General features: G+C 37.2%; 1 protein-coding gene across 1 annotated transcript in view; it reads right to left on the reverse strand.

Annotated features, from left to right (window-relative positions):
• Positions 1-12,927, reverse strand: part of LOC306764475 (netrin receptor UNC5C-like) — a gene marked incomplete at both ends in the record, with an annotated part of 199,831 nt that overhangs the window by 81,658 nt on the left and 105,246 nt on the right. The window contains one exon of the mRNA XM_079251649.1: positions 6,292-6,435. Coding sequence (XP_079107775.1) covers positions 6,292-6,435 — 144 coding nt within the window. The remainder of the gene's footprint in view (positions 1-6,291; positions 6,436-12,927) is intronic.

Consider the following 12,927-nt stretch of genomic DNA (forward strand, 5'->3'; position numbering starts at 1 on the left):
CTGCATAAACTCATTCCTACCAAATGAGAAGTTTGTTTGATAACAGCAGAAAGTGACGGAATAAACAGAGCAAGGAGAAAAGCTACAGAGCGAAGGAAAACAAGGCACTAGCCAGAAAACATGTCAAACATGCCAAATGTGGGATCGGGTCAAAGTAAAACCAAAATTAAAAGACTGTACGACCAAGCTAGCTTTCATGCTGCAGCATCTCTGCAGAAAGTACGGACACTTCAGGCGCGAACAGCGGACTCTGGTCTAGCACGTGATTCAGAGCTGAGATGAAGATAGAAAGAAAATCGGCAGCTATTAAAGCTGTTTATTAAAGACAACATGGCCGCTACTGGTAGCAAAAAGCCAGTGTTGCTGTAGGTTAAAGCTGGAGCCAATGTTTACTGACTTGTTTCATTCAAAAGCCTTTTACATAAGGAAAACAGAATTTAACACTTTAAAATCTGCTGTCGTATCCAAAATAATATACATTTTCTTTATATACTGTTTGACTGTTTATGCCGATATGTTTACTTCACCAAATAAAATGCAAGAAAACGGTATAAAATAGATGAAACATTCATCTATTGCATTAAGAGCAGCAGGATCAAACCAAGGGTTCCAATTTATAACCAAATTTGAAGTATATATGATGTTCTGTAAAGAGAATTATAATATAAATATGTTGGTTACATGGGATGAAAATGTTCTCTGGTCAACTTATATTCCAAATACCCATCTGTATTTATTTATTTTAGCAGTTTTATCTGTTTTAAACTGAAGGAAAACCTTAATTCAATTTTATTTATTTATTATATTTATTTAATTTTCTCATTAGATGTATTATATTTAAGCAATGTTCAGCTTGTTATATTTTATACCATAATCATATTAGAAGGTAATGACATTACTGATAAGATCATCAACTATTTGTTACCTTGTTTAAAGTGATAATATAGAGCGGTAGCTGCAAATGGAGTTGAAGTCCAATCTTATAATAGAGTTGTATATAAAAAAATAAATATAACAGTTTACTGTAGTATATAAATATTCAACTTACTGACTTTGTACAGTTACTACTCTGTCATATGATCTTCAAGAACAATGGAAAAAGCTTATTGATCAATTGATTGATTGTCATATTAATCGATTATTAAAATAATCTATAGCTGCAGCCTTACAAACAATATTACAGTTTTAAAAATTAAGGCACAGGCAAAGAAAAAGAACAGAAATCTCAAAGTAGATCCATTAAACGGCGTAGTTAAACCATGCTGTTCATGGGAAGATGATGCAGATTTACACTCTGTGCATCTTTAAGCCTTTTCACATCTTCATGTGTTACCTGCTTTGTTATTAGGTAATGCAATTCACTGAACAGCTTTGCTGGTGTGGATATTCATGCATTTGCCTCCATGAGTGTCAGAAGCCTGTATACATTTACTTGCTTGCATCTTTCTCTCAGCATGCATCGGCTTGAACATGAGCCAAAAACAGCACATTACCCAGCTTTCATTGCACCCCAAGGAGGGCCTGTTCCATTCGAGAATGTTATTAGCGTAGCTTAGAAGGATATTTCTGACTGTGTCACTAACTCTCTGCTGACAGACAAAAAAACATCCTCAAAAAACAAAACACTGCACAGATGCTGCTTGAAATTCAGTCTTAAAAACCGATCGCCAAGTTAACTCAGAAATCTAGTATTGTCACAACTACAAAAATGTGACATATATATATATATATATATATATATATATATATATATATATATATATATATATATATATATATATATATATAAATATATATATATATATATATATATATATATATATGAATAAAAGACAAATATATGAGACATATATTATTATTATATTAAATATATTTGTACTTATTTGATTTTGAATTGGTCAAAATCCAAATAAAGTAACAAATAGGTTGACAAATGTTTTTAATAACAGTGAGTAAACAAAACAAAATAATGATAAATAAATGAAGGCCAAAGCACTGAAAAGTAAATGTGTCAGACATATTTATAGCCAAATAAAACAACCTGAAGAGAAACACAGGGGTCAACATGATGGATTTCTATCTGCAGCAGGAATAGTACCAACATGGGAAAATAAGACTTCAAGGTTGCATGTCTGTTAGAGTGATACTACCTGGTAAAGTACTACATATGGTGGATGTGTGTAGATTTTTTTTCTATCTTTACATTTACAGACAGACTCTCTCAATGTCCTCAGCTGTCCTTTTGAAAGAGCGCCCAAGCACATCCAAGCTGTCAGTAATCCAGGTAAACTAGAAAGGTAGGCTTGTATATGTTACTGGTCTTTCGTTTGTGCTCGACCTCTCTATAACCTGTTCACCCAGATGAGTTCCAGCTGTCTTATATGACAGAATCGACCGGAGCAATGATGCTTGGAAAACTGCTGTTGTGGGTTCAGTTCTCAGTGAAAGGAACTTTAATGGAACCATCCGTTGTGTTATATGAGGCCTTTGTTGAAAGCAAAAAACAAGTGTTTTTAGATGATTTCTCTCATTCATCTCAATTCCCTTGCCTCTCAGTCCTTGTCAACTGACCATCATTCACAAAAGGATTTTACTTTTTCTTTGTTAGGAGGTTTTCAGAAATAATCCCCCCAAAAGATGACTGTGTGAAGAGCTTTTTGTGACCTTGCCATCAGACTCCCAGTCATCTTATTAAATTCTTTACCAGACTATAACAGGAAACTACTGATGGCAGACTGAATTGAGCAACAAAAGTTCCTCATCATGTATCATTTAGCATAAAGGATTTTGAATCTTCTACCAGATGTTGCCAGATGATCAATTCAGCCCTTAGTTTTTGCAATTAATACGTATATTTTAACCAGGCAGGACTGGCCATCTGGGTCACCGTGTCTTTAGGGCTGACAAAATTGTTTTTTCCTTTCTGACTGGTCTATAAAAGTCAACCGATTGGCATCCCAACTAACTAACACTGCACAGCTCACTCAAATGTTCAAACACCAACCCCTCACACCGTGGTCCCTGTGCCTGAGTAATTCATTCATCCAGTCAGCACAAAACTTTCTTTCCTGACAGCCAACGCATAAGAAACATTGAAATGCAGCCCATTGGTTCTGTACCAACAGACACCAGGCTGAACCAATCAGATGAATAAAAACCCTGTTTGGCTGTGTGACAATGAGTGCAGCTACCTGTCAGAACCAAGGAGGGGAAACATAGAGAAACTGGGAGATTAAAAAGAAAAAGAAAAAAATACGATGCCAGTGAATCTGCAGAAGAAATGTCATTTTTGCAGATTCACTGGCATTTTTTTTTTCTTTTTCTTTTAGAAGCTTCTGTAGGTGATGAAGGTGATGATGATGATGATGATGATGATGATGGCAGAAGCTGTGCTAAGTTGCATCGCTTTCACATCACTGAGGTTGCTCTTCTGAAAAAAGATACTATTTAATCCAGTAATTCTGATCCATATGGGGCAGTTAGCTGTGAACACAGTAGCTGTTTAGAGTTATGATGAAGTGATGAAACGAAGACAGCTGTTGTAACCTGGTGAACTGGTTGTGTTAAAAGATTAAAACATCAAAATTTGGATCCTTCTGTCAAATGTCTTTTTGAACTTAAAAACAGCAATGAAAGTGAAAACATTATTTTCGAACCATCATTCATCAACATTACCAGTAAGTCAGTAGATTTCTGATTTTCTTTATTATCTGGTGGTTTTGGGCTGATTGTTGGACACTTTTGAGTTAAAATAAGTTAGAAGCAGCTTGTGTGTAGGTGTTTATGAACAATGTAATGAAATAAAACACTTTTTAAAATGATTCAGCTGTTTTTTTTACCGGAGAATCCCATAATCCTGGACCTGACAGAACCATGACGATAATGAGAGGGAAAAAAAACCAACAAAAAACCTAAAAACAGACAAAAACCGGCAGTTTCCACAATTTAACTGGTAACAGTTTTCATGTGATTCATCGTTTCTCATGTCTATTCATTGTGTTTTTTTCTCTATCAAACCAAGCAGTGGGATGAAAGCTGCTCGAACAGTGTGCTGGATTTTTTCTTTTTTTTTTTTTTTTATAAACAAATTAGTCTTTTAGGAAGCTTTAAACATTACTGTTTCCACTGATTCCAACTAACTCACTACATAGTTTAGAGGCTTTAAGGGCTTGTATGGCAGATATTCACATTTAAAAGAACTAAAAGATCTGTGGTGATCATGCTTTTTTGTTGTTGTTTTTTTTTGTTGTTGTCCCAGTCTACCCCTGACTATAACATGACTTCTATGAATCACCACAGAACAGGGAGATGGCTCCTCTGTTTTTTTTTAATTTCTTTTGCCAGTGGTTGTAATAAAACAGGTTGCAGACTTCTAGTAACTCAGCTGTTTTAATTGTGTCCTGCATTGTGGGGGAAGTCAGTGAGAGCAGATGCAACAAAAAGATACAACACAGCAGAAGTAATTACTTTTTGTTAAACACATTTTGTGGTCTTGATCTATCTCTATCAAAAAATTAAACCAAACATTAAGAAGTCTGCAGACTGTTTATGCAGATGAAATCTCAATCCATCTTCGTAAAACTTCCCCTAGGGCACAGGTGTCAAACTGGAGAACTGGAGCTGTGTTGGTAGAGAGAAACAACAAAAACCTGCCGGATACCGGCCCTCTAGGACTGGAGTTTGACACCCCTGCCCTCGGGGATCAATGAAAAAAATTTCAGTTATTTATTTTATTCATTCACCCATTTTTATTAATACTCATTTAATCCAGTTCAGGTCCATGGGAGTTATGTAGGAGCTGCTTTCAAGCACGAGACAGGGAAACATGGCCAGGTAACCAGTCTATCACAGAGCCAATAACCACGAAAGACCCATTACTGCTGTAGCCTTGCATCAATCTCCTGCATCCTTTATGTGTGTAATTTGGCCCAAGTAGGAAAAACCTTTGGAAGTATACCATGATGCACCTGACGGAGTAATACCCCTGGAAAATTGTGGGGGCAGTGTTGAACATGATGACTTATGTGCTGCCAGTGAAAGGTAATTAAGAAAAATACACAAAATGGCTGTGCAGACTACCACTCACACCATCTCTTTTGTATGTCTCTTTCTGTGAAAGTATTATCATTCACCATGTTTGCTTTTCTCTAAAACTGATGTTGAACTTTAACATAAGCCCTAAACTCTGCACTGTCCTCTGGTGGATGTGTTGCCTAGCAGCTGTACCAACAGAACGCATGGAAGTATAAGACCAGTGACGGTTGAAGCAGATCGATTTATTAAGGAAAATGAGAATGAATTGGACCTAATATTCAAGGTTTTGAATGAAGGAAGGCCAAGACATAACTAAAGAGAACAACTGGATGCAAGAGAAGAACATACAATCTATGTTGGATCCCCAACCTGAAGTCTAAAACAGAACCTTACTGCAATGAGGTAATGATGCAAATCCCGACACCACCTGCCAGGCCGTCAACACGAAATCTAATAAGCAAAATTACAATACATATTTCTATATGGCTTAAAAGAGTTTCTATTGCAGTGTGAATGCTTTGGCTCTTCAGTGCACCCCCGTTTTTTAAATAAAGACTTTCAGAAAAGTAAGTACAGACATCAGAATAAATGCTTGCTACTAAGTTTAGTGTATTAAACTACACTTTACCATTTCCATCAGACCTGAAGTGTAAAGAATTCATTTAACCATCCAGAATGATAAAAGCTCATATGGCCAAAGGAGAAGAAAATAAGATGTACATTCTTAAAATATACATTTCAGTAAAAGCTGTATGCCTTATACAAATAGGTTATTATATGTATGTGACTAATAATGTAGGACTAATACATTTTCAGACTGTATGATTTAGAGGTGGATTTATGTTTCAACAGATTGCCAGTCTCAATGTGTGTTTGCACACATGTGAGCACAGGGAAAATACAATTGAGTAAATGTGTAAATGTGCAGTACATGCGCATGACTGCGTTTGATTGAGAGTTATAATAATTCACACACACAAGCGGTTAGGTCAGTGGTAAAGACTCTATTTGAATTACATAAGATCATCATTTTTCTAAGTCAGCTTCCTCCACCTCTAGTCTACTGTCTCTCACACAAGGCTCTTTTCATGAGATTGGACCCAGTGGAGTGGAGATTATGACTGTATCTGTGTGCAGCATGGCTTATCACTGCACAAGCAATGTTTCATGTAAAAGCATTTGCAAGTATCACATAGGGTATATATGATCACAGATAGATGTGTGCCTCTCTCTCTCTCATGTATAAATCGTACTCACATGCAATGCGGACATGCGCCTTGCGACTTTTGGTGGTTCCAGCGGAGCTCCAGGCCACGCACTGACACCAGTAATCTTCAGGCCCAAACAGCTCCTCCACTTGCTGTCGTGTTATTTCTATACTGGCCTCTCTCACCACCAGACCTGTAGGAGACAGGAAATCTCTGTTACATCAGTCACAGCGTCTAGTGGAACTGAAACTCAAGCAAAGGAAAACAAGCTTCAGTCGCAAGCGTTGCTTTTTAAGCGAGACACTGATACGTCTTTATTCGTGATTTCTTTATGTTTGCTTAAGAAACAAAATAAGGTGAACCAGTGCACAGCAAACATATTAGCAAATAAATATAACAGAGGATAATAATTCAGTATCTGCTGCTATTTACAAAGCCAGGTCATTTCACTGAACAGATTCACGCCGGATTTAATGTAACGTTTTAGAAATGGCTGCTTTGCAATTGAACCATTTATCTCACTGCACTCTCCAATCGCTTCTTTTATCTGGTGTTTTCAAAGCCGTTGCAATGTAAAATATAAATGCACGGTTTTAATAGCTGCACCCTACTGATAAGACAACAAGGGAAAAGAAGCTTTAGCACTGCAGAAGAGAAAAAAAAAGGGAAGGAGGAGGAAGGGATGAACTGAGGAGGAAAATATGTGATGCAGGAAAGGTACAACAATAGATTCAAGAGCAGAAGCAAGAAATAAAAGACAAAATAATTTGAAGAAACATATGACAAAGAAAATTATGATGAAAAAAAGACATAAGGGGATAAGATGAAGAAGAGACTCATTAAAGGAAAACAAAGGTTAACCTCGCAGAGTGGAGAGAAATGGTGGACTGGTAAAGTTAATGAAGAGCAAAAACCAGAAGGGCAGAGGAAGTCAGAGTAAGAGGTGAAATGGAAAGGAAAGGGCTAAAGGGAAAAAAGTGGATTTGACTAAAAGTATATGGGGACTGGGAGTAGATGGGGAAAAAAAAAATACTGTGAGAGGAGATCTTAACAGTTTATTTCAGGTTCACCAGTTTTACAGAGACCCGAAAAAACATCTCTATGGGGCTTCACAAATCCGATGCTTGCCTTTTTATGAAGACTCAGTAAGTTCTTGCCACTGGAAAGATAGTTTTAGGAAGCAAGCTAACTTAGAGGCAAAAAATGAAACCCAGTAAAGAGGGTTGTGGTGGGCTTAAGGCCATTAATGGCTGATATTAGAATTAAAAAAAAAACAAAAAAAAACCTGCTGGGATGTTAAAAAAAACCATGTTGCGCCTGAGTTTGGGAAAATATAAACCTTCATAAAACTAGTATATATAGATGGAAGGTGTGAGAAATGAGGGGCATTTGAGCTTTGTGGAAAGTCAAGCAAATAGTTAAAAGTTTGTGGAGGAAAACAAGCAGGGAAAAGTGCCAGTAAAGGAAAGAGCAGTATAGGGGCACAGAGCAAAGACTGTGTGAATATCAGTGCTTGAGCAAACAAGCAAACAAGCAAGACTGATACGGTTTCATAGCCTAAAATGAAAGAGCTAGGGAGCAAATCAAGGGAAGCAGAGGCTGAGAAGCTGGTCGCTAAAGAGATAATTATGACCAGCAAGAAAACCTAGACTGCGTCCATGCCAGCTAGCAGCCTGGCAGTTGCAATGAACAGGGAAAAAAAAGATACAGTGTGATGACAGAGAGGGGCAGACGGAGCAAGGGAGGAGGTGGGGACCAGTGAGAATGCTACTGGTAAAGTAATGAGGAAAGTGAAGCAATTAAAGTAAACGGTTCAAATGAGCCAGACAGCTAGTTATGGCAAATGGACTCAAACAAATGCACAGAAAGCATATGGGATGCTCCATGAATAGAGGCATGGGATTCGGTGACTCGGTGAGAAGTAATGAATGAGCTTCTGCTGCAGAAAAGATAGAAGCAAATAACATTTACAGTTTTTTCAGGCCTGTGTATGTTAGGACTGGGCGATTAATCCGATTTTTATCTCAATTACAATCTGAGTTTTTAACCATCATAAAAATAAAAGGGTGCAGTTATTTTTCTCTTTGCAGTTTCCTCTCCTGCGGTCTTCAGTTGCGAATCGAGCGTCTCTAGCATTGCAGCGCTGTGCTGTAAACTCCTCCCACAGTGGTTTCATTCAGACACCGTTACCAATTGGCGAGTTTTTTTGTTTTTTTTTTTGTTTTGTTTTTTTTATGTTAGAAGGGACTAGTGACAAAACCAGTGACTTTTACTGGAGTTATTAGAGATTTTCTGGTGTTTTTGCGACTGACTTGAAGGCACATATTGTTCTGCAGTTACTGTAACAAACGAGCAGCGGGAGCCTCTCCCCATCCTAAAGCACTTCCAGGCGGCCAGTCTCAGTCGGCTCCGGCTGCAGGTCAATGTAGAATAACTGCAGTAGATTGTGGAAGTTCACTACAACATAGTTTAGAACATTGTCATTGAGAACTGGCTGCATTATTTTCGTATGCATAGTTTGGCGAGTTAAACACTGTAATATCCCTCCGTTATGGGGCGTCACCATAGCAACGCGTTAGTCAGCTGGTTCAGATCAGCTGTCTTTTAACAGGTTAATGAGAGGAACTCGCTGTAGCCTGACAGCTGTTGTTTGGCATAAAACGTACATCGAGGCCAAAATAGTTCCCATACTTCAACAAATGTTGTAGAAAAGAAATACAAATTTGTTATAAAATGTTTACTGTGTGGGACAATGGTATAAACGACAAAATGAAGACGAAACTATATGTTATTTGTTTGTTTTCTAAAAAATGTGGAATCCTAAAGACATTTTGTTAAAAGTCACGATTTAATGTTAAAAAAAAAAAAAAAAAAAAAAAAAAAAATCATGTTGTTAAAGATAAAAGTATAATTGTGTTAAATAATCAAGATCTCAATTTCAGTCAAAATAATCGTGATTATTATTTTGACCATAATCGAGCAGCCCTATTGTATGTCTTTTAAAAAGCCAGATCCAATTTTAAGGAAAAACCAGCTGCTAAACTTTATAGTTTGCACTCAGGTGCCACGCTTTAAAGTTTTAACTTGGTAGAGTAAAAAGTAATAAAGAGAATGATTGGAAATCATTATAATGATAATGTTCAGGCAAAGTAGAGAATTAAAAAAAAAAAAAAAGACTGTTAAAACCAGACAATGAACATATTAAAAAGTGTGACTGTAGAACCGCAGATAGCCTGTGTCCTCACCTGCTTTACATTGTTGACTGTACAGATAAACATGCGAGTCGTGGTTTATCTTGAGGAAGTGAAACAGATTAGGATAAAAAAAACACTGATTCTGGTAGAACACTAAAAAAACCATTAAAATACAGACTAAGCTGGTTTAAAGAAGAGAGGCTTTGAGAAAACACTGAAACTTAAGCTATCAAACTATTAGCTTGTGTGGAATTGCGACTCAGAAAGACCCAAGACCAAGAAAGGAATATAATAGATGTAACTACTGTATATGCAGCAGGAAGTACATATGTTTTAGTCCTACATGCCCAACACTGTCATTAAATATGTATTTTTACCTGTTACAGCGCTCTCACACTACAGTTTGTCTTGCATTTATATACTAATCATTTCTTTAAAGCATGTAATTTGCATCGCATTCTGTAGCTGGAGATCCTTTATGATGGGTAGGCCTGGCCTTGACCATCCTGCGATTAATGTGTGGTATAAACTTAAAAATAGCAACAATAATAATGATAATAATTATAATACAACTATCTCATCTTCAGAAGCAGTTTAATTACTTTCCTGCCCACTGTTAGAAACAAAACAAGATACACTGTGTGTACCCAGAGCAGTGCAGGCTGTATGAGATTGTTTTTCACTTACATTTTGACAATGAATGTATAAATATTAAATAACTAAAAAAGGTAAGAAGGAGAATACGATTCATGCAGTGAGAATAAAAAAGCCATATGGAGATCAGATTTCTTTACAGCAGATAAAAACCAGTCTGTAGGGTATTTATGAAATGCGTGCAGTATCTTGTTAAAACTGAATAAAAACGGATGCATAAGCCTGATGCTACCAGCTTACAAGGGCAAGAAGTTTTAAAAGCAAAAAGGAAAGAGTTTCCGTGCACACAAGTAATGACCTGACTGACAGCAGCAGAATAGGCAGCCTGATTTTCTCAGAGAGAGAAATCACGAAGAAGCCTGAACATGGAAATGAGATTGAATCTGTTTCTAAAATATTTGAGTGAAAACTAAGTAGAGCTGTGCAAATGAATATCAATAAATGTGATAGTTTCCGTCGATACAGAAACAGAGGCATATTTACACAAAGTCTTAAGCATTCCAAGGCAAAGGGAAAAAGATGCAAAATCTGACGCCAGCAGGATGAGGGAACATGGTGGATGTTAGAACACAGTGATTCAATATCAAATGATCTGAACAATGGCCATGATCGGCTGTGGCTTGATATCAGGAGGAATCCAGTACAACATGTTTTACTGCCAACGTTCATCTATATGTTTTTAGGTCAGCTGGGAGCTACAACGAGTTGTAGAAACAGAAAGATTATGTGCCAGGGTTTTGACAGCACAAATATGCAACAGATCAAAATCTTAGACGTCCCAACATCCTGGATGAAAACATGCTCTTGTTACACTTCAGTGCTGTGACAATACAGGAAACGTGGGAGTAAAAATAAACAAAATAAAAGATAGACGTCACGTCACTGGTCTGGAGAGGTGCCGTCAATTGTGAAACAGTCCCAGAGTTTTCAAGTGTGTGTGTGTGTGTGTGTGTGTGTGTGTGTGTGTGTGTGTGTGTGCTGGGAAGGAGAGACTGAGTTACCTGAGGCTTTAAGGACTTCTGATAACTGACTGACTGGTTTTGTGCTCAAAACATTCATGTCAATGTGTTGCCGGGAGACAAAAATGGAATTTTGGGTCTTTGTAGCATGACAGTGTAGTAGAAGGAAAATGGAAGACGACAATTACAACAAGAGGATGCTGGCACAAATATTTCATACAGCTAAACACATAAACAAAACATTATTATTGTACAAGCTTCAATTTTTAAAAGAAAGCATGTCTGTCAGCTATAGAGCGATTAAACAAACATTGCTGGTAAAAACATCACAGCTGCTTGATGTTTTGCACATCCCGACCAATGAAGTGTCTGATAAAACCTAATAAAGGTATTAGGTAAAGCATTGCGCAATCTGAGTAATTACTTGTCTTTTTGTAAGAAAAACATTCTGAGATACCGTGACATACTAAGAGATACATCCATGCTGACATGATCATCAGGACTCAAGTGAAGCCTGTTGCTGCTGACAGCAGAACCACAACACACACACACACACACACACACACACACACACACACACACACACACACACACAAAAACACATCTTAACAATAAACTGTAATTATACCAATAAGGAATCAAAAGATATTCCAGTGAGATAAACAAAACATTAAACTATGTTTACACTACTGAAACTGTGCTTCTTTGAAAACATCTGCCTTGGCAGCATTCTGTTGTCAAGACACAAATTACAGTAGTTTGTTAGAGCTTCATTAGAGGCTTAATGACAGGAGGTTTTTATTGTTGTTTGTTTGGGTTTGTTTGTATTTTTTTTTTTTTACCCTTTTTGCAATGTTTTTGAATCAAACATTTTTTGGAGGAAATAGACTTCAAATGAACATTCACACAGCAGATGTTTGTGAAGCGTTAGTTTCACAAACTGTTTAAAAAAACCTTAATGGTATGTGATAATTAAGAATATAAAAGCTAAAAATTGGAGCAGAACACATTTTAAGATGACCCCCACTCCTCTTTTTGTCTTCCTGAGTCATATTTCTCATAAATACCCCCCCCCCATTCCTGACTTTACTTTCACAGAAGTTCATAGATGGGAAAAACAGACCACAAAAACCATAATAGATCAAACAAAGTTGGAAAGAAAAAAGACTGGGAAACACTTTGTGAGAAAATAAAGCAGGGGCAGATGTGAAAACACAGGGTGGATGTTTGGAGGATAAATGGTTTGGAAAATGAAAAAGATAAGTGAATGGGGGGGGGACTCAGAAGCTTTGTGGTGTTTAAATGTGATCAGTGACAGGTCAAACTGACAGTTCTTTGGGGAAAATAAACCGGTGATGGTGGAGTCGGGACTGGCTGCTACTCTTTCATCAGTGCTACAGAGGGGAAAAGACTGACACACACACACACACACACACACACACACACACACACACACACACACACACACACACACACACACACACACACAAAGTGTGTAGACGTCATACACACAAACAGCTTTCAGACAAAGCATTTCTCTACGTTAGAATTCCATTGCTGAGGCTACTATTAATATAATTAACGGATGTCCCAATCTTACAAATGTCTGATCTGCCTCAGTTTGTGAGAGCAGCTTTCTGATTGTTGATCAGGTCCAGGTTCCTGACGACTTCTGCCACCTTGCTTATGTTAAACCTGCCGCAGGATGAGCTGCAGCTGAGGACTAACATCAAGATAACAGCTAAAAATACAACGTTTATTCTGTTTCCCTCTTTAAATACCATAAACATACATGTTCAAAGGGTCAGCTTATGTTACCGCCAAAATAAAAAGAAAAAATGCGGCAAAGTACTAATGACATTTCAGTCAATTGATGTG

This window comes from Telmatherina bonti, assembly GCF_933228915.1.
Source record: "Telmatherina bonti genome assembly, chromosome: 13".
NCBI classification, from domain to species: domain Eukaryota; kingdom Metazoa; phylum Chordata; class Actinopteri; order Atheriniformes; family Telmatherinidae; genus Telmatherina; species Telmatherina bonti.